This window comes from Yamadazyma tenuis, chromosome 4 (genome assembly GCF_029203305.1).
Source record: "Yamadazyma tenuis chromosome 4, complete sequence".
Taxonomy (NCBI): Eukaryota; Fungi; Ascomycota; class Pichiomycetes; order Serinales; family Debaryomycetaceae; genus Yamadazyma; species Yamadazyma tenuis.
In genome coordinates, this window is record NC_089464.1 from 157,228 (window position 1) to 181,775 (window position 24,548).

The following is a 24,548-nucleotide window of genomic DNA, read 5'->3' on the forward strand; positions in this document are numbered from 1 at the left end:
TATGTTATTATTTAACTTTAAAAGTCATCTATACCTTTATCACAATCGTTTTCGATCAACTTCAACATTCCTTTGGGTAATATGGGCGTATTGGTGTCGTCGAGAATATACCTGAAGGGCATTTCTGTAGACTCGTACCTGTTGAACTTGATTTCGGGGTAATCGATGAACTTGATATCTTCAAACTTAACTTGTTTGTCGACGATTCTCTGTGTGGTACGTACAGCGGTGTCGGTTGTCATTTGAAGCTCACCGAGCCTTCTACCAGAAAATCCATACTTATCTCTGAGCAATCCAGTTCTGTCAATTCTAGGATGAGATCCCAAGATCCCTCCAAACACAAAATAATCGAACTTTTGCTGGTCATTAGGTACCAAGTCTGTTTCTGCTGCTGGATCAAGAAGGCACACCCGAGAGTGGTCCAAGCCGTTATCAATTTGAATACATTCTTGTGTAGTCCATTGCAAACCCAAGTCTAAAAGTTGCTGGGGGATATCTTTCTCAGTGGTATTTGCGGGTAGAGAAGTTAAGACCAAGTTTTCCTTACCCACATCCTTGATTATCTGAGTATATTCAAGCACCACCCACTCGGAAAATTCGGGTTCCATGTGCTCAATTATGTACTTCATGGTTCAAGATGGAAAATTCACATTGCGATGAACGCTCGCTTTGACTGCAAAATTTATCTCACCATTCATTTTATTATCTATAAATCGCTTTTCTTCACAAATTACTTTGTTATATACATCTGCACTACTTCTTAGAGCAACACGAGTCAGATGACGATGATGTCTTGTTGAACGCCAATCTGGAAGTGGAGTCAACGTTCAAAGAACATGAATCCAAACCCTTGGCCCCCGTTCTGACTTCTGAAGTCATCTTGGAGTACGAAGGCTTGATATCGAGCACAGGGTTTTCTGTGAAAATATGTCTTGGTCTCAACATCAAGTCGAATATCTCAGTTGGCATGACGGGGAAGTCTTCTGGGGATGGGAAGTGGGTGATACCGAAGGTGTGGAAAAACACAATGTCAGTGTTTTCAACATTATCGGTTCCATCACCAATCCACTTTCTCATTCCTCTCAAACCATCACCACTCCATTGAGCAACATGGTCACCTGATGGATACAACGTACCGTATCCAAAGTCCTCGTCTTTGTATGGAACAACTTGTGTGGTGTGTTCAGCCCATGGAGCTCTTTTTCTCACCAATGAGCCGGGTTGAGCCAACACCGGAGGACAGAAGGTAGACACCAACTTGTAAGATGCGGGCTTCCCGGAGTACTTGTTGATGGACTTGGGGTTAAACATGTCCCAGGTTCTGGCATACTTTGATTCTGCTTGGGTCAACGAATCCTTGACGGTCTTAAATACGGTTTTCTTTGCATAGAACCCATTACCATAGACGTTTTCAGGAGATCCAGTTGGATAAGGCGAAGGACAAGCATCCGACGTGGCGGCAGAGTTACCCTCACCATCAATTCTAGGGTGGATTCTCAAGGAGAACAAGTGCTGGTGATTGTGGGCATTGACCTTGGGGTAAACAATGGTTCCCCATGGTCCAATATCCTCATCTTCGTCACAAATGTAGGTGTTCAAGATCCCGGTCAATCTGACCTCCAACTTAATGGTACCATCTTGTCTCAAGGTCCAGTATAAACAGTATTCGTAGTTAGCGGCGGTGAAGATTTGAGAGATGATCAACTTCTTACCTCTGGTGTTGATGGTGGTTTGGAAATCGTCTCTGAAGTCGGAGTGCTTGAACAAAATCCCATCGTCTTCTTCGTGGATACAGACAGCATTTCTGATGGTAGAAGGGTCACCAAACTTATCGACAAAATGGGCATCCAAGTAATGGATCACTCCTTTACAGTCACATCCCAATGATAATGGGTTAGTACAGTAACCAGCACCATATTCACCAATATCCAACGCATGTTTTCTCTGGTGAGGAAAGTCGGGACATCCATAAGGAACAATCATTTCCGACAAAGAGATTCTGTGGAACAAAGACCTGGTATTGCCGTGGTCATTGTAGTTGACATCACTCAACACAATACCTTCCCTGTAGTTAAAACCAATGTGGAACTTGAAGTTGGACCATTCCATGACATTTCCTTGCATGTTGAAAGAAACCCCATTTGGTTGAGTAATGTTGATAGGAGTATCATCTTGTCTGTAACCAGATGGGTTTTCCTTGGTTCCGAACTTAGAAGCAACATCTCTTGGGTGGAAACCCGTGTGTTTGTGTTTGGATACTTTTCTTCTCTTGGTAGGAATATCAATAAAGATAACCTTACCAGCATTCATATCGACAATGGGGCAGAAATCCAAGGGATGGGAGTAATGAGAATCATCCTCGTGGCTTCTCCAGTATATCAACGCTTGTTGCAATCTTCTGGAAGCACCCCATCTTTCATCGTATCCAATGGTCCAAGAATCACAGTAAATGTTCTTCATTTCACTCTTGTCCAAACCCGAGAGTACAACTTGAGCAATGACATTTGGATCATTTCTGACAATCTCTTCGGTATCAGACAAATCCTTGGTGGTCAAGATTGGTTGCACACCTTCAGTCTGCTTTAATTGGATGATCTGGCCAGTTGGAATATCAACCACACCTTCTTGAACTGCTGTAACATCCTGTTCGATAACAACAAAATAGGCCAAACGAGGAGGTAATGGACCCTTCTTTTCCTTCCAGTTGTAGTAAAGGTTCTTTGGAGGTTCTCTTAAAGTAACGGTGTTGAAATTAAGGGTTTTACCCAGGTATTTCTCCTTGACAATCGAAGTGACGTACTTGATCTCTTGAGGGGATAACGGGTCCAAAGGATGAGCAGGGGCCGCAGGAGCAGACACCGCGGAGGTCACCTGTGAAGCGACTTGTTGTAATCTTTCCATTTGTTAACTAGGGTTAGGGCTGGTGTTGAAAAACATTTAGCAGGTAAATGTCCCCTTTATATAGGGGATCTTGACTCTGCCTGCCCTGCCCGCGACACCTTATCATTTCCTATGCCGCAATAGGTAAAAACCTCCCGGGGGTGTGCCAACTTCCGCATTCGGTAAATATTCCCGGAAGAAAACTCACCGGTGTAGTTGGGGAGGATACTATTACCTAAACCACAATCAGACCATACCATCTGTTTGACCTTCCTGAAGAGGAACTTGCCTAGTTGCAAAATAAACTCTGTTGTGTATTTGAAAAAACTATGTGTATTCATATGTGGTTGATTCCACAAGAATGATCCACAAAATTAACGGAAGTAGCACAAAACCCGATGCGCTCATCACTGTCAAACAGTTGCCAAAAACATGTCTAAAGTAAATTAAATCTTTTACCATTGCCTCCACTTGCTCTGATTGGCCGCACAACCTGTGCAAGCAATCACTTTCGTTTATATGGCTGAAGAAACTCATCAACATCGACGTGAATACGTTGATGTTGTGATCTTCAAATTTGTAATCTTGGCTTGCCAAGTGTGCTATCAGGCTGAGCATATTAAGGACCATATCATGGAATAGAAACATTTGTCCGTGGGTGGCCATCACAATTAATCCCTGATATAAAATAATGCAGTAGCCAGTGAACGCAAAACTACATGTTTTTCGATATTGGGCAGAAGCGGAAACGGTGCTTATAGCCGTGGAAATGAAAATTGAGCTGATGGACCAAAATAAATGGTCAGATTTGATGGTGATGCGTGGGGTTGAATAAATCGTGGATGTCGAGTTGAGTAAGAGGCTCTTGGGAAGAACCATGGTCATTATCGCTAAAATGATGGTAAATGAAATCGCATGACGAGCCACTTTTCTGGGTGCAAAAGTTCTGGTTTTTGAAGGTATTAAATGCTGATGGTCTGTTGAGCTATTCAGAGCCTTCTCAAGGTCCTGGCCTTCATCAACATTATCTTTGATGTGCTCGATCATCCTACACCCGGTGTTCAAAAATACCTTCACCAACACAAACCCTTCGATCATTACCAATAGGCTGCGAACGTCACTTGCCCAAAATTGGTGGCTGGCCAAAAACTCCAGCTCACTCTCTGAACCAGACCTGGCACTAGCCTCCATGTTCTCGTAGTAATTCTCCACAGCTCCGAGTCGTAGCACGAGACTGTCCGCAAATACACTCATCAAAAAATTCCACACGGCCAAGAGTACCCCCGATACCACATACTTAGAAGATGTGAGCCGGGTATGCCTGAGCACCAAATACCGCCACGTATAAAACCCTACTACTAATACTGACACCACTGCCAGCATCATCTTGTATTTGTGGTCAGCCGTTTGCTCATCATAAAAACGGATCTTCTTGAGTGTCTCAGAATGTACAGAAGTGAACTGCATTTGTGAACTCATGTTGCTGTAAAAGGGAACTGTGACTTAATTGTTAAGAATAGTAACTTTTCGTGGTTTCAGCAGTTTTTTGGATCGCAAAACAAAATTTGATGGAATTGTCTTGGTATTACTAATTATACTTTGTGCTATACGAGTTCGCTGACACAGAACACGTAAGAGCACTTATAATTCAAACCTTGTCACAAGTAGGAATAATCACTAAATTAATATGGATATTCTTTCCAGGAGTAAAAAGGGTGTTGGACTGGAATAAGTAAGTTGCCGGGGTTGACGGTTGCAAGACTTTATATGTGGATGGGATCGTACCGACTTTACCGCACCTTGTCAGCCCTGTGTTATGTGCAGGACGCCGGTTAGCTCATTAGACAGTTTTGGGAAGCGCAATATATTGCCGATCGCAAACTACTGAGAACTGATAATAATCATATGTTATTAGGCTATACAAACAAACAAACAATTGGCTTATAAAAAAGAGGTTCAAGTCACATAAAGAGATTACAACTTATCGTAGTATTCTTGGTAACCTGGAACTTCTGGTTTCATACCAGCACGTTCTCTCTTTCCTTTAACAATCGCACCTGGCTTAGAGGTTGGGTCAGTTGGGTCACCTCCCAAAACGGCCCAATGGTCAAAGATCATTTGAGGGAAAGCTTGACCACCAGTAGCCTGTCTCAAATCACCGGTGAAACCGAAAGATTCGTTAACTGGCAAGTAAGCTTTGATGGTAAACAATGGAGTACCTGGTCTTTGTTCTTCAGAAATAACTTGACCTCTCTTCTTGTTCAAAACCGAGTAGATACCACCAATGGCGTTTTCTGGACATTGGATTTCACACAAAAACACTGGTTCTTGAATGGCTGGTTCAGCCAACAACATGGCAGCGTAGGTGACTCTTCTCATGGTTGGGATGATTTGACCACCACCTCTGTGGATAGCATCGGCGTGCATAGTCACATCCAAGATGTTAACTCTGACAGATCTCAAGTTTTCACCAAAGATTGGACCTTCCTTGGTAGCCCATTGGAAAGCAGCAACCACGGAATCCTTGATTTCATTCAAGTATTGGACGGCCTTAGTTTGGTCAACAACCAAGTTAGGACCGTTACCATCTGGACCGAAACACCAAATCTTTCTGGCATCAGTGACGTCCCATCCGTGCTTGTCAGCCAAAATTCTGGCTCTAGCCTTGAAATCATCTCTTGGGTTGACGGTACCGTTTTCAATATCAACGGAAACTTCTTCATCCAAAGCTTGAGCCTTGACGTAGATTCTGTTATGCTTGTTTGGAGACTTAGATAAAGCAACCATGGAGGATTCACCTTCAACAGTTTCTCTGTAAGAAACAACTGGGGAGGAGATCTTCAATGGAATACCAGCGTGATCGTTTTGCAAATCAGACAAACAAATTTCCAAGTGCAATTCACCGGAACCAGCAACAATATGTTCACCGGATTCGGACATGTAGGTCAAAACACATGGGTCAGACTTGGACAATCTCTTCAAACCTTCAACCAATTTTGGCAAATCGTTGGCGTTCTTAACTTCAACGGCAACTTCCACAACTGGGGAGACAGAGAACTTCATAACCTTCATGTTGTGAGAAGATTCGTTGTTGGTGATAGTACCGGATTTCAACAAAAATTGATCGATACCAACCAAACCAACAATGTTACCAGCTGGACAGTCATCGATTGGTTCGACGAATCTACCCATCATCAAAACGGTTCTTTGAACAGCCTTGATGAACAAGTCTTCCTTCTTACCAACTTGGTAGTTAGGACCTTGAATTCTGACCTTTTGACCAGATTTCACGGTACCAGAGAAAACACGACCGAAAGCGTAGAATCTACCCTTATCGGAGGTTGGGACCATCTTGGAGATGTAAACCATCAAGTCACCCTTAGGGTCACAGTTCTTAATGGATTGACAAGAAGAGTCATCAGCTGGACCTTCGTACAAAGTTTCAGCTCTGTAAGCTTGAGCAGTAACTGGAGATGGCAAGTGAATGACAATCATTTCCAACAAAGCTTCGGCAGCTGGCAAGAACTTTCTCATAACGACCTTCAACAAAGCCTTACCTTCCAATTCCTTTTCGTCACCCTTCAAGTTGATTTCCAACTTTTCCAACAAGGTTGGGATTTCAGCCTTCTTGAAGTTCATGATGGCGTTAAACAATCTGAAGATTGGGTCCAAAACGAACATGTTGAAAGCTCTTTCCAAAGTCTTTCCATCAGCGTCCTTGTCCTTGTTGGTCCACTTCTTGGTCTTTGGGTTAAAGTAAGAGTCACCCCACAATCTTTCCATCATCTTTTGTCTGTCAACACCAAACTTCTTGGAGTATCTAGTAGCAAATTGTCTGACGGTGAAAGCCCAACCGTGTAAACCAGAAGCGAAAGCAACGGTACCGTGGTATGGGTAGACTTGACAGTCACCCAAAACTGGGTCAACATAGGTGGAAATAATCACGTTAACGGATTCAATAGTTCTGGAGAAAGATTGGTACAAATCTTCCTTGGTGACTTGCAATTCCAACAAAGCTCTGTCGATCTTGTTGATAACCACAACTGGCTTAATTCTTTCACCCAAAGATTGTCTCAAGACAGTTTCGGTTTGCACACACACACCTTCGATACAGTCAACAACAACCAAAGCACCATCAGTGACTCTCAAAGCAGCAGTGACTTCAGAAGAGAAATCAACGTGACCGGGGGAGTCAATCAAGTTAATCAAGAAAGAGTTACCAACGGTCTTTTGCTTGATTTCCTTAACATCATCTTCTTCCATAGCAGCATATAAGGAGATGGCGGTGGACTTGATAGTAATACCTCTTTCTTGTTCATCCTTTCTGGTATCAGTGAATCTAGCTTCACCGGCCTTAGCAGCAGAAATAATACCAGCCTTTTGGACCAAGGAGTCGGTCAAGGTCGACTTACCGTGATCGACGTGAGCAATGACAGACATGTTACGCACGTTGGTAACCTTGTCCATCAAGTCACGGATCTGTTCAATTGTAAAAGCAACTACACCAATGTTAGTAATCATTTATTTTTTGAAGGGTTTCGTGAGTGATCTGTCACTTTGATTTCTGGCTTTGCCTGGTTTCTACGTCCATCAGTGGCACCAACACCGCCCCATGGCACTACAATAGTTTGTTTGTGCTCCAAATTGCCTCCACAAAACCACCTTATGCCTGCTATCCATTTTTTAGGGAGTAACGAACGGGCGCTTACGCCTAAACCCATGAAATTCTCCGTTAGGAACTTTCAAGGTCTTTCAAGTCAGAAATCCACTCACAATCCCAGTGGCTAAGGATCCCATGGTCGGGAGAAAAAAACACATACCCATTTTGAATTAAGTGTTACTATGTAGTGGTTGTACAACAAGTTGGTAGAAGAGAAAATTTTTTGAAAAAATTTTCATTCCCATGAGGGAGACTCGAATGAGAAAATGGGGCGGCGCACGCCGTGCCAGCACGAGCGCAGAGATAACCCACTCGTGTGAGGGAGATAAGAGTGGTACAGGTTATTTGGATGGTTTCGGAGATGTTTTAGGGACGTTGGTTTGAATGAAGAGGTCGAGCGATCGATTTGCGTGAAATTGGGGGGGGGGGGGGCTCTTTGACCTATTTTCGTTAACTAAATGTTGATTTATGAGCATATCAAAAAGCCTTTTTCACTCAAAAAAAGAATTTAAACTAAAATCCACACTGAAAGTATCTTTATGGTTCATGTGATTGAAATTGTCCATTATAGGCTGCTAAAACTCATGGTTTCTACCGTCTGAAGATTTTCTGACTTTAAGCATGGTAATTTCTAATGGCTAACTCTCAATTGGTGATACCGTAAAGCCTACAAAAAAACACCTAAATGGTGCTATTCGAGTCCAACAAAAAGGTGATGTGGTTCTATATAATGATGGAAAACAACCTCTCTTCTTCCTTTGGCTGTGCAATGCGGGTTTGGCCTCTTTTTGTCTTTTCTATCTATACGGGTTCCTTGGTGTTTATGGTCCGTACACACTGGCGGGTATTCTCTTGGGGCACTCTTACCCGGCTTTTGGCCCACCGAAACCAAAAGTTCGCACCCAATTGTTCCAGAGTCAACCTAATCATGAAGCTCATCACCGTACTAATATCCGGATCTGGGTCCAATCTCCAAGCCCTCATCGATGCCCAAGCATCCAACAGTCTTGGAAACGGTAACATCACCCACGTGATCTCCTCTAGTGCCAGTGCGTATGGTCTCCAGCGTGCACAAGCAGCCCAAATCCCCACCACGATCCACCAGTTGAAGACCTACTACAAAGGAATCCCCAAAGAAAACACACAAGAACGTACACAAAAACGCCACCAATTCAACGTGGACTTGGCTAATCTATTGATCTATGGCAACATCGAAGGAAACCCAGATGCCCAATACACCAAACCTCATTTGATTGTATGCGCCGGATGGATGTTAATCTTGTCACCACAAGTGTTGGAACCATTAGAAAAAGCCGGTATCACCATCATCAATTTGCACCCGGCATTACCAGGAGCCTTTGACGGAACCCATGCAATTGAGCGGGCATGGAAGGCTGGCCAGGCAGGAGAAATCGCCGAAGCTGGGGTGATGATTCACAAAGTTATAACTGAGGTCGACAGAGGTCAGCCGGTATTGGTGAAGCGTTTGGAGGTGGGGAAGCCACAAGAGACTTTGGAGGAATACGAGAAACGAGTACATGACTTAGAACACATAGCCATTGTGGAAGGCACCAACATGGTGTTGAAAGAATTATAGAAGATTTTAAAACGGTCAAAAAACCTTAAGAATAAGATTATTCAGTTAAATAATGGTAAAATAAAAAATGTATCTCTATTACAAGTTGCTGATGACTTGCGCAGTAAAGTGTTGAGTAGAAGCTGTTCCTCTCAAGTCACCGGTTCTGTTAGCAGGACCAGAGGCAATGGTCTTCTTGACAGCAGCATCGATCTTATCGGCGTAATCGTTCAAAGACATGTGTCTCAACATCATGACCGAAGACAACAAAAGAGCAGTTGGGTTGGCCAATCCCTTACCGGCAATATCTGGGGCAGAACCATGGACGGCTTCAAAGATAGACACGGTGTTACCCATGTTGGCAGAGGGAGTCAAACCCAAACCTCCAATCAAACCAGAGGACAAATCAGACATGATATCACCGTACAAGTTAGGCATCACCATCACAATGTTCTTGTAGTCACTTGGGTCGGAGGCCAACTTCAAGGAGGTGTTGTCCAACAATTCATAGTCCAAAGAAACATCTGGGTATTCCTTACCCACTTCCTTAGCCGTTTCAACGAATAATCCATCAGATAACTTCATGATTGAAGCCTTGTGGACCACCAACACGTGAGGCTTGTTGACACTCTTGGCGTATTCAAAGGCGTATCTGATGACTTTTTCAGACGCTGGCTTGGTGATCAACTTGATCGACTGGACCACACCGGGAACAATGGTGTGTTCAATACCCGAGTATTCACCTTCGGTGTTTTCTCTGATCAACACGGTGTCGACATTCTTGTATGGGGTTTCGAAACCTTGAACACTCTGACAAGGTCTGACGTTGGCAAACAAGTTGAAGGTTCTTCTTAAGGTCAAGTTCATAGAAGAATGTCCCTTACCAACCGGAGTAGCCAAAGGTCCTTTTAAGGCAACCAAGTTTTTGTTGACCGAATCGACGGCAGGTTGGGGTAATGTGGTCTTACCATCAATCAACAAAGGAGTGACATCAACAGGTTCCCATTCGATTGGGACGTCAGCAGCGGCATAAATCTCTTTGACAGCTTCAGAGATTTCGGGGCCGATTCCGTCACCTTCGATTAAAGTGACGGTATATTTACCGTTGGCCTTCTTGGCACCAGTGAATTGACCGGGGATATAGGATCTGGTAAACTGAGGGATCACGGCGGATCTTCTGGTTAATTGTCTGAACATGATTTTAAATGTGATGGATAAGATTCAAGAAAAGATGGGAACGGGAAAGATTTTTTCATTGTGTTCGGAGTTGGAGGGTTGAGGGTTAAAAAACGATTGTCCAATGGGAGTGCGGGAAATGAGTTTTCGGTTCCTGGTCTGGCGTGGGTTCGCGGTGGCCTACACGGGTGTCGCGGAGCTGCCTAGGTCGGGATGTGTGATCACGTGCCTCTGCCCGTGCCAGTCCAGTCTACAAAGTCTATGCTTTTTGTGAAATTGAATCTAAATCAATATACATAAAATGGCAGCTCCAATCGTGGTAGCTCCAATCATGGCACCACCCGTACCAACTATTTATCAACCTCTTGCATCGTCGTACCGCCTAGCACGTCAACTGCAATTAAAGCCTACTTCTTTCTTGACGCCCAGGTTCGAGTCTTCATAACTCAAGCACAGCACGAATACAGTCACCATTGTGCATGTCTTCAAAAGCAGTGTTGATTTTGTCCAATGAGTGTCTGTGGGTAATGAAATCATCAACTCTCAATTTACCTTCCAAGTAATCATCAACAATTCCAGGCAATTGACTTCTTCCCTTAACCCCTCCAAAAGCAGCACCTTTCCATACTCTTCCAGTCACTAATTGGAATGGTCTGGTGGAAATTTCCCTTCCAGCAGCAGCAACCCCAATAATGATAGAAGTACCCCATCCTTTATGACAGGCTTCCAAAGCATTTCTCATGACATGAACATTACCAGTACAGTCAAAAGTGTAATCACATCCACCATCGGTCAACTCAATCAACTTATCCACAATGGTGGTACCTTCAGGTAATGTGGCAGAGTTTACGAAATGGGTAGCACCAAACTTCTTGGCCCATTCTTCCTTCTTATCATTGATATCCACCACAATGATCTTACCACACTTTCTTTGGGCTGCTCCTTGTACAACTGACAACCCCACACATCCAGCACCAAACACCGCGACATTATCACCTTCTTGGACATCACCAGTAATGGTGGCAGCTCCGTATCCGGTGGTTATACCACATCCCAACAAACAGGTCTTCTCAAACGAAGCCTTTGGATTGACAGCAACAACCGAAATATCCGCCACCACCGTGTACTGGGAAAATGTCGAACATCCCATAAAGTGCAACAACGACTTCCCTTTACAAGTGAACCGAGAAGTACCATCTGGCATCACTCCTTTACCTTGAGTGGCTCTAATTTTACCACACAAGTTGGTCTTTCCGCTCAAACAAAACTTACATTCCTTACATTCGGGAGTGTAAAGAGCAACCACATGGTCTCCAACCTTGACACTGGTGACACCTTCTCCTATACTTTCCACCAACCCAGCACCTTCGTGTCCCAAAATCACAGGGAACTCTCCTTCAGGATCGACTCCACTCAAAGTGAAGGCGTCAGTGTGACAAACTCCAGTATTGAGGATTTTGATACGAACTTCATGGGCTTTTGGAGGAGCAACCTCGACATCTTCAATGCTTAAAGGTTTACCAGCTTCCCAAGCAACGGCAGCTTTACAGGTGATAGTCTAAAACATACAATTAGTATTATGTCAATTGATTAAGATCAGGTAACAGGCACATACTTTTCCAGTGGTGTCAGACATGATTAGAATTTGTTTGAGTTTATCGCAATCCAATAGCAGGATGCGGGCCTATTTATACTTCTTCGGAGGATGATAGAATTGCTCGTTTTCCATTGCCTAATCGGGAGGGGAATTCTAAAATTTATGGCCTGCCGCCAATGATAGTATGGTCGATATTAGACTCTTTAGAAACGTGTGATTTAGAGGATTTCGATGATGGGCCTTACATGGGACTGGTTTATATGATGTTGAGTATATGGTGGTTTCTTGCAGGGGAATTGCCACCGACTATGTCGATGAGCTGGTGATGACCCGCTTGACGGCTCAGATAGCCATTTATTATTCCGGTATTGGGCGCGCACGACACCTGCTTTTTGTAACTGCTTGGCGAACACGATGATGAGGCCGAAGAACATAGGAATTGTCCCAATAGATGGGGGCAAAGGTAATGGCTTGGGGTTGTCTAGAAATGCTACGACTACAGACTTACTACCATCTACTCACTTTTTTTGCCAGATCAAGCCGAGTGAATAAATGCGAATTTCACGCATTTCTGGAGTTAGGATTCTCCTATGAATTAAACTTCGATAGTCTTAATAATAATGAAAAATCTTTTATAATCAAGGAATTATATAGAAATTTTTTAGCAAATAACTTGAAACTAACCGAAACGAAAATACAAAGCGACCGGTAGTCACGCTGCAAAAGATAATTTGTCATCAGGGTCTTTTGGGCTAGTTGCTGCAATGTCCGAAAGTTAATTTAGTGCAAAAAGCTTGATATGAGGGAGAGTATTTAGCATCAGCAGGAGAGTGAAAGAAATGCCTTCAGCCTTTGTCAGCACTGATTACACCAGGAGGGACACCAGGTGGGACACCAGTACATTCCAGGATTCAACATCACTTTGAAAAGATGGTGAGATTATCTGTAATGTGACTAGCGCCCTATTGTCTGCAATTTGGAGGGTGCAAAATCGGAGAGTTTGTATTTCCTGGATAGCCTTTGAAGGAACAATAATGTGTGGCAAGAGAGACCAGCACAGATGCAAGAGATCATAAATAGATGCAAAGTCTGACCAACATAACTCTATTTATCTGGGTCTGAGTTGAAAATATGAGTTTGTAGGGGAGGGGAAAGCCTATAATTTAATCGAACTTTGAAACTAGCAACGTTGATCTAGATCAAAAGAAAAAGTCAGTGCTTAAAAAATATAACATATTCGGCCTTTTTAGGTTCAGCAGCGGGTATGTGGTCTAGTGGTAATTTTCCATTATTCCGCACACCTGGCAGTGCGCGCGCTGCACGTACCCCTTGTACAACCAGTGCGGGCGCTCCCCGCATCCGGGTAACTTGATGAGGGTATTTTGATTCTAGCACGGGCGTGTGGTCTAGTGGTATGATTCTCGCTTTGGGTTTAGGCCTCTAAAAGCACCAACACAACTTGGTACTTCTAGAGATCCAAAATACAAGCATGCGAGAGGCCCTGGGTTCAATTCCCAGCTCGCCCCCTTTTTTGTATGGGCTATCTTTGTGACGAGTTAGAAGATGATTTTCTTGAAAATGTTGAGGAAAATACATACATTAAATGCAATTTTAGAAGAGTAAGTTACAAATTAGAAGGAACCCTAGTTTGCCAAACGATGCTCTTGAAGCGTTAATAGAGGCCAGTTTGGAAATACCTATGCGAAAATCGACGCACTTAGCGTCCCAGTTGGTTAATGAATGGTACATTGGCGATTACAGCAAGTCAAAAGTACCTCAAGAAAGGGAAAGTCGAGTGAGCGGTTGCAAAATGTCGCGATCTTCTCGCACGACAGCCCTAGATTACTGTGCGGGCTCACGGTGATACGTATATGAACTGCCCACTGTGGCTAAAGACCGTTCCGGTTATTCAGCCATGCGGTGGTGGGCGTACCACAACTTTAAAACCCACGCATTTAAGGGGAATGGAGAGTTCCATCAGCTGGAAGAATTTAGTAGGGAATTAGTTAAATTCAACAGGGGTAGGACTATTAGCAAAAAATAGCATTATAAGTTCAACTCTTTGCAAACCATTGTTCTACGCCCCGGAACAAAAGACTTTTGTTAAGAGTGTATATATGAAACCTGGCTCTGCTGCCTGGTAATTGCTATCTATAACTTTTTCTGCAGCAACCACGTCTCGGCTGCGGAACTCTAATTTTAGGTATGGAACCATATATCAGTAATAGGAAAGTTCTGCAAAATACAGATATTTCTACCCAGCGGTGGCAGATCTAAAGTCTGTTGTATGAAGCCATCGATGTTCGAGTTTTGTAGCCTCAATTGTACTTTGATGAAAAAAAGGCAGAAGAAAGAAACCCAAGCGTGCGATTACCTTATCTCCGGTACCAACCCAAAAGTTGGTAAATTCTAAAACTGAAAGTTAAGACGGTCACATCAGCTGATTCCCCCTATTCACAGCCGGTAGACCGACCTGCCTTGGCAGCACTTGCCCACAATTGCCCATAGGTAATTTATATAATCGCATTGCTTAGCTAATCGCATGGCTTAAATAATCGCATGCGCAAGCCCCCACTCGCAGCCCAAAATTCGGATTTCACAAGCACCTGAGGTGGGATATAAAGCACCGTATTCCCCAAAATAACTATTTTCTATACCATAAAATGTCTCCATCAGCAGAGAAAACAGAATTGCACTCCACTGGATCTACCCGGTCCACCCGGTCAGGCAAGTCGTCGGCTCCCCTGACCACCACCTCCAATAGCCCATTGAAATATACTCCAGTGGAAGAGATTCCCGTTAAAGTCAAACAATTGGTAAACAATTTCCATGAACACCACAAACTCCACCCTCTTCAATCGCGTGTAAACCAATTGAGAAACGTGTATTTTGCTATCAAGGACAACGAAGACTTGATTTGTGAAGCATTGGCCAAAGACTTCCACAGATCACCTTTTGAAACTCAGTCATTGGAAATGTGTGTGCTCTTGAACGAGATTTTACACACAATCTCGTCGTTGCATAAGTGGAGCCGGCCCGAGAAGGTTCACGACTTGACCATCAATGTCGCCACACAACCGGTGTACATTGAGCGTATTCCGTTTGGAGTGGTTTTGGTGATGTCTCCATTCAACTATCCACTTCTTCTTACAGTTTCGTCCCTTGTGGGGGCTATTGCCGGGGGAAACAGCGTGGTGTTGAAATTACCCGAATCCACTCCTCACTTTTCCCTGTTGTTGACGTCTCTTTTGAAGGATGCCTTGGATGAAGACATCTTCTACGTGGTCAATGGAGCCATTGCTGAGACCACGGCGGTATTGGACCAAAAATTTGACAAGATTATGTACACAGGATCGACTGTTGTTGGTAAGATTGTGGCTAAGAAGGCGGCCGAGACCTTGACTCCGGTGCTTTTGGAATTGGGAGGAAAGTCTCCTGGGTTCGTTTTGAACGACGTCAAAGACTCGCAGTTGGCAACGGTCGCGAAAAGAATCTTGTGGGGAAAATTCAGCAATGGCGGCCAGACGTGTGTAGCCATCGATTACCTTTTGGTGGACGACGCTATCAAGGATAAATTGATAAAGGCATTGTTGGAACAAGCGGAGTTGATGTTTCCTGGAATCGACTCCGAATCTGACTGGACCCATTTGATCCACGATCGGGCATTTGGAACTTTGATCGATACCATCAAGAAGACAGATGGTACTATCATTTACGGAGGCCAGTCTGATGAAAAGACCCGGTTCATTGCTCCTACCATCATTGACAATGTCAAGTTCAACGACTCGACCATGAGACAGGAAAACTTTGGTCCGGTTCTTCCAATCATCTCGTACTCAGATTTGACATCTGTTTTGAAGAGCGTGATTCAATCCCACGATTGTCCTTTAGCACAGTACATTTTCACCGGAGGAAAGACCAGCCGGGCAAATCCTCAAATTGACCAGATCTTGACGTACCTTCGTTCAGGTGGTACTCTTATCAATGACACTTTGGTACACGTTGCCTTACCAAATGCTCCATTTGGAGGTATTGGTAACTCCGGTACTGGATCATACCACGGCTATTTTTCTTTCAGGGCATTCACTCATGAAAGAACTACCATTGAGCAGGCTTTGTGGAACGACTTTTTGTTGAAGTCCCGTTATCCACCATTTTCTGATAAGAAGGCTGCTTTTATCAAGAACTCAATGGCACCACAAAGAGAGTGGTTTGATAGGACAGGTAATGTCAAATCCACTGGACCCTCGATATTCTATAAGGTCTATGATGCGATTGCCACTGCCACCAGCATTGGTTATACCGCAATCGCTAATAGGGTTTAGTCTATTTAGTGTATTTAGGTAATGAGAAAATTGATTTGGCTGATAATTTGTAGTCGCGACATCGATATTTTACCATTATTGCCACTATAGGATATATTGATTTTAATGGTGTTTACAAGTATGTATAGATTGTGATGTATAACATTGACACCGTACTAACAGTTGTAGTCAAAATAAAGAATGCTGGGAAGGTCCAAGACGTTACGTTGGAAGACACTGATACTGGTGCTGATTTCAAACTCAAGATCCAGCACCAAACAAACATTCCCACTGACAAACAAAAGATCTTGATTAAAGGAGGAAAACTTAATGACGATTCCGTCGTGAAGGACTTGAATCTCTCTCAGCCAGTGATGGTCTTGGGAACCCCTAACAACAATATCAACAAGGTAGAGATCCCTAAACAGGTGTTTTTGGAAGATTTGAATCAGAATCAGTTGGTAAAAGTCAGCGATGAACCTTCAGGATTGGTTAATTTGGGAAACACTTGTTACTTCAACTCTTCTTTGCAGAGTCTTTATCGAATCGACGATATCAGGGAAGGTTTAAAGACCGCCAACAGCACCAATTCGTTTGTTAATTCATTAAAGCGATTATTTGATATGATGTCTAAAAAGCAAGAGAGAATTAATCCTACTTTGTTTCTTGCCAGTTTCAGAGAGAACTTTCCTCAGTTTAGTGAACAGGATAACCATGGGTTCTATAAGCAACAAGATGCAGAAGAAAGTTTTTCTCAGATCTTGAATGTTTTATTGGAAAGCATTCATATGAAAGGTAAGTTGACAATAAATTTAAAGACCGAATCGAAGTGTTTGGCGTTACCTGAAGAACCAGTCGTGACTGGTCAAGAGGATGCCTTGAAGTTGATGTGTCATATCGACATCAAAACCAATTTTTTGAGAGACGGGTTGTTGAATGGTTTAAAGGAGACTTTAATTAAGCATAACGACACTTTAGGGTCTGACGCTGAATATGAAATTACCAAAACAATCACCAAGACCCCCAAATATTTAATTGTTCATTTCGTCAGATTTTATTGGAGAAGAGACACCCAAAAGAAATCGAAGATCTTGAGAAAAGTCCAGTTTCCATTTGAATTGGATATTAGTGAAATGTTAGACGAGTCTATAAAACCCACTAAGGCTAAATTCAGAGATGATTTAAGAAAGATCGAAAAGGATAACTTTGAGATGGTTAGAGACTTCAAGAAGGCTAAGAAAGACGATTCGTTGAGTCCTTTACAACAACAAGAAGAAGACCAATTGAAGTTGGAGTCCATAAAGTCCAAGTTCGAAGATGATTTTAACTCTTTATTGAAAGAGCACAACATTGACGAGCAATTGGACTCTTTGACGGAAAACCCATCCTCGGTCTACAAGTTAAGCTCTATCATTACCCATGCCGGTTCTTCTGCTGATAGTGGACACTACCAGTCTTTTGCCAAAGATGAAGGAGACCTTGAAGATGAACACTGGTGGAAATTCAACGATGAAAAAATCTCCAGAGTTTCCAGAGATAAAATCGAGCAATTATCTGGTGGAGGCGAAAGCGACAGTGCTTTGTTGTTGATTTATAAGGCTAGTGGTCTTTAAGTTATTTTTCAATGTATTTAAAATGACTATCAAAATCTAAGTTTAACAATCTTTATTAGTACTATTTAGCGGCTTAAATTTATAAATCCTTCACCAACTGGTTGAACTTGGTCACCTCATCCCAACAGTTCAACAGCTTACCTTCGTTATGTTTCAAACATTCAATGACAGATTTTCTGGAGGCCTTGATATCTTCAGTTACTTCAACCGTAGTTAAAGCTATATTTTTTTGGATCAATTGTTTCAAATGCTGGATTTTTTCGTTACTCGAAGGCACAGAAACTACAGGTGTACCATCCTCAGGTAATATGGCGCCCTGAGTGGTTTGTTGGAAATGCTTAATGGCTTCAGCTTCTAATTTTTTCACCTCTTGTGCAACTCTGTCTTGTATGTACTTCTCGGTGTACTGAGCTCTCGAATAGTCGGATTCGGAGCTGTTTTCCAATTGTGACAAGAAGGAAGCACTGAAATCAACAGGTGCCTGAGGAGTGAACACTTTTTTCTCGGGTTTGGAAGTGGTAGAACCCATTGTCAAAATGCTCAAGTTGGGTTTGATTTCGTGCTTTTATTGGTGAGTTAGAGGTTGGTCAAGGTGAGTCGCGCAAAAAGGTCGTGGCCGCGCCTCCAATCTCCAAGTCTCATGAAAAAAAAATTTGAATAGGTTTCTACACATCGATATCTACTTGAAAATGCCACCAATCCAACAACAAAGATACGTGCAACACCAACCTTCCAACTTCGATAAGTTCAAGATGGGTGCGATGATGGGATCCACCGTCGGAGTATGTGTAGGTGTATTATTTGGTGGATTCTCCATTTTGCAGAACGGACCAGGTCCAAATGGAGTAATGAGAACTTTGGGACAATATATCATGGGGAGTGTGGGAACCTTTGGATTATTCATGTCAATTGGTTCTGTGATCAGATCAGACTCCGATTTCCAAGCTTACCAGAAAGCCATGATGTTGAGTCAAAGACAAAAGATTGCTTCCATCAGCAACAACTGAGATCATCCAGTCGTCAAATTAATATCCCCAATGTATATAGAAGTTTTATTTCTAGTGTAATTTATACTCAACGTCGTGTTCGATGTCAAACAAATAAGTCAAGCCAAACTCGGGAGTCCGATAGTATTCAAGCTTGTGTAACTGGGAACTTAACTTGGTGAGTAGGTTCTTGGGCTCTAATATGGGCTCGCTACTTAATTTAAAAGTGCCCCAATGGACTCCCATCATGTACTTTGAGTGTGTTTGCTGACAAATTTGAATACACTCTTCGGGAGAGATGTGCCGTGGTTTCTGGTGCCACGAAGGACAGTACTGGCCTATGGGAAGGAGGGAAAAGCTTATCGGTCCATACTTCTTGCCGATTATATCGAACAACTGCTTCAGATATCCAGTATCTCCAGCATGGTATAAGATAGACTTGCCATTTTTTCTCAAGATGTACGAGCACCAAAGGGAAAAGTTGGCATCGACAATGTAACGACCACTCCAGTGCATGGAAGGTACACACACCACCTCATATATATCTTTCAAGTTACCGTCCATGTACTCATTTAGCGATACCAGGTCCCACCAGTCCATTTCAATCACATTGAAAACCCCCTTTCTGGCAAGGCTTTTGCGGAGTCCGACTGGCACGATCCAAGTGGATGAATTCCCAAACTTTGCTATCAAATCATTTTCCAAATGGTCTGGGTGGTCGTGAGATACCATAATGAAGTCGAGTTTATTGTTGGTAGCGAATTGAATATCTTCAAACGTCATAGGCGACTTGTTCAACCTCTTGGGGCCAACATGAGGCATGATGAGGTAGTCACTGAGAATGGGATCTGTGAGAATATTAATTCCTGAGATCTGGATCAAGGAACATGATTGTCCTAGCCATGTAAATAGAAGCTGGTTACTGAGTGGAGGTAATCGGGCTGACGAGAACCATCGTCTAGTTTTCTTGTACAATTGAGAATAATTATTTGTGGTAGCACACTGATGGATGATTTGGGAGTTTTTCCTGAAGATTTCCAAGTCGGGTTTGTGGACTTTAAGATAGTCTTCTGTGGTTTGATGGTTGGGAAGGTGTTCGTGCAATTCGATTCGGTTACCATAAAAGCTTTCGACTAGTTCAAGCACCCGCACACACATGAACTCAAACCCTGTTTGTGGTCGGTATTCTTCGAATGGGTTTACAAACATCCCTGCAACCGTGGCGGATTTGAACTTGGTGATGTCTATGTCATCTGGATTAGCCATTGCGGCGGAAACATGCTGACGAGCCTTGATGAGCAGCTGGGTTTGGAAATAGAGGTACACCTCAGACCCCGCGTAGAAGCCTAACAAGCCTGCCGATATCCGGGCGCCTTTGTGTTGGAATACCAGTCTCCACATATCAATTGGTGGAGCTGCGACCGAAAAAGAGGGATACAATTGCGCGATGCGGTTTGGGGAAATATATGCTTATAAATTATACTAATGCTGTCTTACAACCCCGGATTTATCGGCCTGCTTCAATATGGCCTTCTTGTAGTCGTTGATGGATCCTCTGAATTTAGTGACGCTTTGATTTTCGGTTACCCAAATCTCACTGCACACTCTGTCAATGATAGATACATCATGGGAAACCATCAACACACCACCTTTGAAGGCAATCAAGGCATCGGCCAACGCATCCAAACCTTGGGTATCCAAGTGATTCGAAGGTTCATCAAGAATCAAAATATGAGGCTGGTTCAAACATAAGGCTGCAAATGCCACCCGCGATTTTTGACCTCCAGACAACAATTCCATTTGCTGCAAACCCAAAGACCCGGTGATACCAAACGAACCAAGATGTCTTCTGTACTCTTCATCAGATCTTCCAGGAAACGTCTTGGACATCCAACTCACTGCACTTAATGTCAAGTCTATGGAGTCCACATGATGTTGGGCAAAGTACCCAATTCTTAATCTTCCATTCTTATTCACAAAACCTTTAATGGCCTCGAGCTGACCCAAAATTAACTTCAAAAGAGTGGTTTTACCGGTACCGTTACCACCAACCACGGCAATTCTGGAGTCCAATTGAACGTCCAAATCGACATTTTCAAGGAGTATATCATCTGGGTTGTATCCAAAAGTCACACCCGACAACTGTAAAATGGGGGGAGAAATGGAATCGGGTTCTGAAAACTTGAAAGTGATGGCTTTTTCGTCTTCAGGAGGCTCCAATACAGGCAACTTTTCCAACTTCTTGATACGAGATTGTGCTTCAGCAGCTCTGGCAGCATTATATCTGAACCGGTCAATAAAGCTCTGTAAATGTTCACGATGTGCCATCTGGGCTTCGTATTCTCTTCTTTGAGTCTTGATTCTCTCTTCTCTTGTGGCATAGAAAGAGTCAAAATTGGCTCCTCTGTAGTAGTCCAATCTTTCAGAGTGCTGGTGTATTATATCGGTTGCAACTTCGTTCAAAAATGATCTATCATGCGACACAACCAACACAGTGGACTGGTAGGTTTGTAAGTAGTTGGCCAAATACGTAATGGATGGAACATCCAACATATTGGAAGGTTCATCTAATAATAACAAATCTGGTTGACAGAAAAGAGCTCTGGCCAACGATAATCTCATTCTCCAACCACCAGAAAACTGCTTGGTAGGTAAGTTTTGGGTCTTAATAGTGAATCCCAACCCGTGCAAGATGGCAGCAGCCTTACTTTCGGCTTTGTCACTTTCCATATCCTCCAATTTTTCAGTAATTCCCAACAAATGGGTTTCCAAGTCATCTCTCTCGTTATCCAACTTCTTAACTTCCTGACTCTCTTCGTCAAATTCACTTTTAAGCTTCTCGATTTCGGCGATTCTTTCGTTGATCTTGGCCTCTTCTTGCAATAAGGTCTTTCTCCACACATCAGCATCCAATACACTCTGAATAGCAGGCGTATCATCACCACGGATTTCTTGTTCAACGTGCAAGATGGTGATGTGTTTGGGGATGTTCAACTCTCTTCTTGACAAGGCTTTCAAAAGTGTAGACTTACCAATACCATTCTGCCCCACCAACCCATATCGCCTTCCATAACTCAACGTGAGAGTGGCATCACTCAAAATTCTCTTAGCATCTCCCACATATAAATCAAAGTTTTCAAGCTTGATGTCCTTGGACTTACCGGCACTGGAGCCGAATTCCAAAGGGTTGATTTCGAGGAAAAACGAGTCGTAGTCTTCATCTTTCTTCTCATTCAATAACTTAGAAGCTTCATATTTGACAAATTGGTTGTTTCGCTTTGCGACCTTCTTTGCAATCTTTCTCTCCTGCTTCTCCAACTTCTTCATATCAACTCTACTCTCCACCAGTCTTCCTGCATGCTCGATGTCACTGGTGGCATTGAGCAATGCGAGTGACGAGTTGATGTCTCTCTTACTGTTATTCTGTTTGAGCAAATTGATGTCCAACAACCGTTTGGAGGTATCACCTGTGATCTCGAGCTTGGCCAAGTTGTCCTTGAGCTTCTTAGTCAAATCTTCAATGACCTTTGCCGTCAAATCACTGACATTTTTTGTGGAACCACCCGCATCGATCAAGAGGTCTTTCACGTACTGAAGCTCACCGCTGATGTCCAACTGCTGACTCAAAACTATATCTTCGGTAGCATGCGATACATGCTGGATGTAACCTACCGCGTAGTCTGCTACCACGGGGTCAATAGACGGAACTGCCTTTCTTACTTGTAAGCCTATATTAGACATGAGTGTGTGGTTTAAAATTTTTCAACGCTGCGCTCAGTGCGATAAAGGATAGAGGATAGAGAGAGGATATTTACAATCGGAGACAATAGCGGAGGTTAAATGCACATCTGATGATACTCAGAATATCTCACACCACCTGTCCATATATCTCCGAGAACACTACTCGATAGGGAGCATATTCGAATATATTTCAAAAAACCATATATTGGTGTCTCAGCAATACTCTAGAACAAAAGTGACATCACTTACAACGCAGCCTTAATTTTAGGAACCAATTGGTCCTTAGAGTGCAAGGCCTGTAAGTCTGAGTTTCCACCGATGTGTTCACCAGCAATAAAGATGTTGGGAACAGATCTTTGGCCAGTGAGTTCTTGCAAAGCGTCTTGGATTTCAGCACCATCATCAATGGTGTCTAATTCAAGAACATAGGCATCACCGGTGATGGAACTAAGAGTTTTCTTGGTAGCCGAGCAGTAAGGGCAGTAAGTCTAAAAAGTAGAAGATTAGTAAGGAGTTGGGGGAATAGCGACCAGATTGATACATACTTTGGAAGCGACAAAGATTGGGTGATCTTTGATCAAAGCTTGGATTTTTTGATTGACTTGAGGAGAGACCATTTTTTTTGTAGCAAATTGGCGTTTCAACAAACTGAACATATAATAGGAAAAACCAACTAAAAGGACGAGCGATATGAGTTGCATATTTATGTGGATGTCAGCGAGCAACAGTGAAAATGCGAATCGCCACATTTGTCAGCGTGGTTGCAAATAGATCCAACCGACGTTCCAGAAAGTGCTGGTGAGAAAGTAGTTATTGGTAAGCCGAATTATAAAACACGTACTTTAGGCCATATGGGCACAGGATTCACAATATATAAACTCGGTCCTGAACCACTATAAACGTATAAATACTTACAATTTGGAGTCGTCACTGAAAATATCAAGTGGGATGATCTCAACACTGTACCCATCAGGGTCCCTGATAAACGCCAAGTTGGGAGTCAACAGACCCTTCCCCCACTGGACCGACCAGTCTAATTCATCTCCATACTTGTCTTCAAGTTGCTTACAAAAAGTAGCTGGATCTTTACAACTGACACCAATATGACCATAGCCCTGGATGGCACCGTTGTCGGTGGAATTTCCGTTGTGGTAGTGGAAATCAGTATCTTCTTCAGTGCCATAGTTGTAGGTCAACTCGAGCAACGATTCCTGGAAATGCCGGACCTTTTTGTCGATGGAGTTTTCTTCATGATTGTTGGCATGGTCGTATCCCAAGAAGAACAACGTAAAGCGAGCATCTGGGAAGTCGAAAGTCGAGAGTAACTTCATACCAAACTTGTTTTTGTAGAAGTCCAACGACTTTTTGGCATCTTTCACTCTGATCATCGTATGGTTGAATTTGTAGGTGGAAAGATCGGTCTTGGCTTCGGTCTTGTTGCGCTGATGCTCAACCAACTCGACCCAGTATCCATCAGGATCCAATACAAACGCAATGTCCTTCTGTCTGCCGTCGCTCAATTTTTTCTGGAATTTGGCACCATTGGCCAAAAGGTTGGCTTCGCAAACCTGGATGTTATCAACAGAAACACAAATATGACCAAACCCTCTGTTTTCAGTGCCGTTACCGTTGTTAACCTTGAAGGAATCGTCGTCTTCTGAGCCGTGATTGTGGCACAATTCCAAAACCCCTTCCCGGGCACCCCAGGATTTGTCTTTGTTGGCCTCTGTCTCAAACCCTAACAAGTATAAGGAGAACCCGTCAAAGTGAAGGCGTCTGATGCACTTCATGCCGAAGTTGTTTTCATAGAAGGGGATAGACACCTTGGGGTCTTTGACACGGAGACACGAGTGGTTAATGATGAATGAATTGTCAATTGTGGTCATGATGATTATGATACTGTTAACTTTCAGAATTTCGCACCGCTTTTGTTGGAGATTGCCAACTGCCCAACTGCACGACTTACCTGCAATATCTGAAGCAATAACCATAGCGAGCCCAAAACCTCATTTGTA

At 43.1% G+C, this 24,548-nt stretch overlaps 14 protein-coding genes and 1 non-coding gene across 15 annotated transcripts; 5 read left to right on the plus strand and 10 right to left on the minus strand. All coding sequences in view use genetic code 12, as the record gives it.

Annotated features, from left to right (window-relative positions):
• Positions 1-17: 17 nt before the first annotated feature.
• On the minus strand, positions 18-629 carry SFM1 (SPOUT methyltransferase; the record flags this gene model as incomplete). The annotated part of the gene is made up of 1 exon (XM_006684545.1): positions 18-629. The coding sequence occupies one exon, from the start codon at positions 627-629 to the stop codon at positions 18-20; it is 612 nt and encodes a 203-aa protein (XP_006684608.1).
• Positions 630-753: 124 nt separating this feature from the next.
• Positions 754-2,901, minus strand: AMO1 (peroxisomal copper amine oxidase; the record flags this gene model as incomplete). Its single annotated transcript, XM_006684543.1, has 1 exon — positions 754-2,901. One exon carries the CDS (start codon positions 2,899-2,901, stop codon positions 754-756), a length of 2,148 nt encoding a protein of 715 aa, XP_006684606.1.
• A 1,953-nt stretch (positions 2,902-4,854) lies between these two features.
• Positions 4,855-7,704, minus strand: EFT2 (translation elongation factor 2; the record flags this gene model as incomplete). Its single annotated transcript, XM_006684541.2, has 2 exons — positions 4,855-7,379; positions 7,701-7,704. 2 exons carry the CDS (start codon positions 7,702-7,704, stop codon positions 4,855-4,857), a joined length of 2,529 nt encoding a protein of 842 aa, XP_006684604.2.
• Positions 7,705-8,468: 764 nt separating this feature from the next.
• ade5 (Bifunctional purine biosynthetic protein ADE5,7) lies at positions 8,469-9,137 on the plus strand (the record flags this gene model as incomplete). The annotated part of the gene is made up of 1 exon (XM_006684540.1): positions 8,469-9,137. The coding sequence occupies one exon, from the start codon at positions 8,469-8,471 to the stop codon at positions 9,135-9,137; it is 669 nt and encodes a 222-aa protein (XP_006684603.1).
• Positions 9,138-9,215: 78 nt separating this feature from the next.
• On the minus strand, positions 9,216-10,313 carry IDH2 (NAD-dependent isocitrate dehydrogenase; the record flags this gene model as incomplete). Its single annotated transcript, XM_006684799.1, has 1 exon — positions 9,216-10,313. The coding sequence occupies one exon, from the start codon at positions 10,311-10,313 to the stop codon at positions 9,216-9,218; it is 1,098 nt and encodes a 365-aa protein (XP_006684862.1).
• A 418-nt stretch (positions 10,314-10,731) lies between these two features.
• On the minus strand, positions 10,732-11,928 carry FDH1_2 (formate dehydrogenase (NAD+); the record flags this gene model as incomplete). Its single annotated transcript, XM_006684797.1, has 2 exons — positions 10,732-11,850; positions 11,908-11,928. The coding sequence occupies 2 exons, from the start codon at positions 11,926-11,928 to the stop codon at positions 10,732-10,734; spliced, it is 1,140 nt and encodes a 379-aa protein (XP_006684860.1).
• Positions 11,929-13,284: 1,356 nt separating this feature from the next.
• PSN45_003155 lies at positions 13,285-13,415 on the plus strand. Its single transcript has one exon. It is a non-coding gene; the product is annotated as a tRNA-Pro (tRNA).
• Positions 13,416-14,552: 1,137 nt separating this feature from the next.
• On the plus strand, positions 14,553-16,214 carry HFD1 (Hexadecenal dehydrogenase; the record flags this gene model as incomplete). The annotated part of the gene is made up of 1 exon (XM_006684539.2): positions 14,553-16,214. One exon carries the CDS (start codon positions 14,553-14,555, stop codon positions 16,212-16,214), a length of 1,662 nt encoding a protein of 553 aa, XP_006684602.1.
• Positions 16,215-16,319: 105 nt separating this feature from the next.
• UBP6 (deubiquitinating enzyme) lies at positions 16,320-17,806 on the plus strand (the record flags this gene model as incomplete). The annotated part of the gene is made up of 2 exons (XM_006684537.2): positions 16,320-16,332; positions 16,383-17,806. The coding sequence occupies 2 exons, from the start codon at positions 16,320-16,322 to the stop codon at positions 17,804-17,806; spliced, it is 1,437 nt and encodes a 478-aa protein (XP_006684600.1).
• A 79-nt stretch (positions 17,807-17,885) lies between these two features.
• Positions 17,886-18,335, minus strand: PSN45_003158 (uncharacterized protein; the record flags this gene model as incomplete). Its single annotated transcript, XM_006684538.1, has 1 exon — positions 17,886-18,335. The coding sequence occupies one exon, from the start codon at positions 18,333-18,335 to the stop codon at positions 17,886-17,888; it is 450 nt and encodes a 149-aa protein (XP_006684601.1).
• Positions 18,336-18,495: 160 nt separating this feature from the next.
• MGR2 (subunit of TIM23 translocase complex) lies at positions 18,496-18,813 on the plus strand (the record flags this gene model as incomplete). The annotated part of the gene is made up of 1 exon (XM_006684536.2): positions 18,496-18,813. The coding sequence occupies one exon, from the start codon at positions 18,496-18,498 to the stop codon at positions 18,811-18,813; it is 318 nt and encodes a 105-aa protein (XP_006684599.1).
• A 51-nt stretch (positions 18,814-18,864) lies between these two features.
• On the minus strand, positions 18,865-20,193 carry PSN45_003160 (N-acyl-phosphatidylethanolamine-hydrolyzing phospholipase D; the record flags this gene model as incomplete). The annotated part of the gene is made up of 1 exon (XM_006684535.2): positions 18,865-20,193. The coding sequence occupies one exon, from the start codon at positions 20,191-20,193 to the stop codon at positions 18,865-18,867; it is 1,329 nt and encodes a 442-aa protein (XP_006684598.1).
• An 81-nt stretch (positions 20,194-20,274) lies between these two features.
• GCN20 (ATP-binding cassette, regulator of translational elongation) lies at positions 20,275-22,533 on the minus strand (the record flags this gene model as incomplete). Its single annotated transcript, XM_006684534.2, has 1 exon — positions 20,275-22,533. One exon carries the CDS (start codon positions 22,531-22,533, stop codon positions 20,275-20,277), a length of 2,259 nt encoding a protein of 752 aa, XP_006684597.1.
• A 245-nt stretch (positions 22,534-22,778) lies between these two features.
• Positions 22,779-23,234, minus strand: GRX1 (Glutaredoxin-1; the record flags this gene model as incomplete). The annotated part of the gene is made up of 2 exons (XM_006684533.2): positions 22,779-23,021; positions 23,079-23,234. The coding sequence occupies 2 exons, from the start codon at positions 23,232-23,234 to the stop codon at positions 22,779-22,781; spliced, it is 399 nt and encodes a 132-aa protein (XP_006684596.2).
• Positions 23,235-23,444: 210 nt separating this feature from the next.
• GLO1 (Lactoylglutathione lyase) lies at positions 23,445-24,419 on the minus strand (the record flags this gene model as incomplete). The annotated part of the gene is made up of 1 exon (XM_006684795.1): positions 23,445-24,419. One exon carries the CDS (start codon positions 24,417-24,419, stop codon positions 23,445-23,447), a length of 975 nt encoding a protein of 324 aa, XP_006684858.1.
• Between the last annotated feature and the right edge of the window lie 129 nt (positions 24,420-24,548).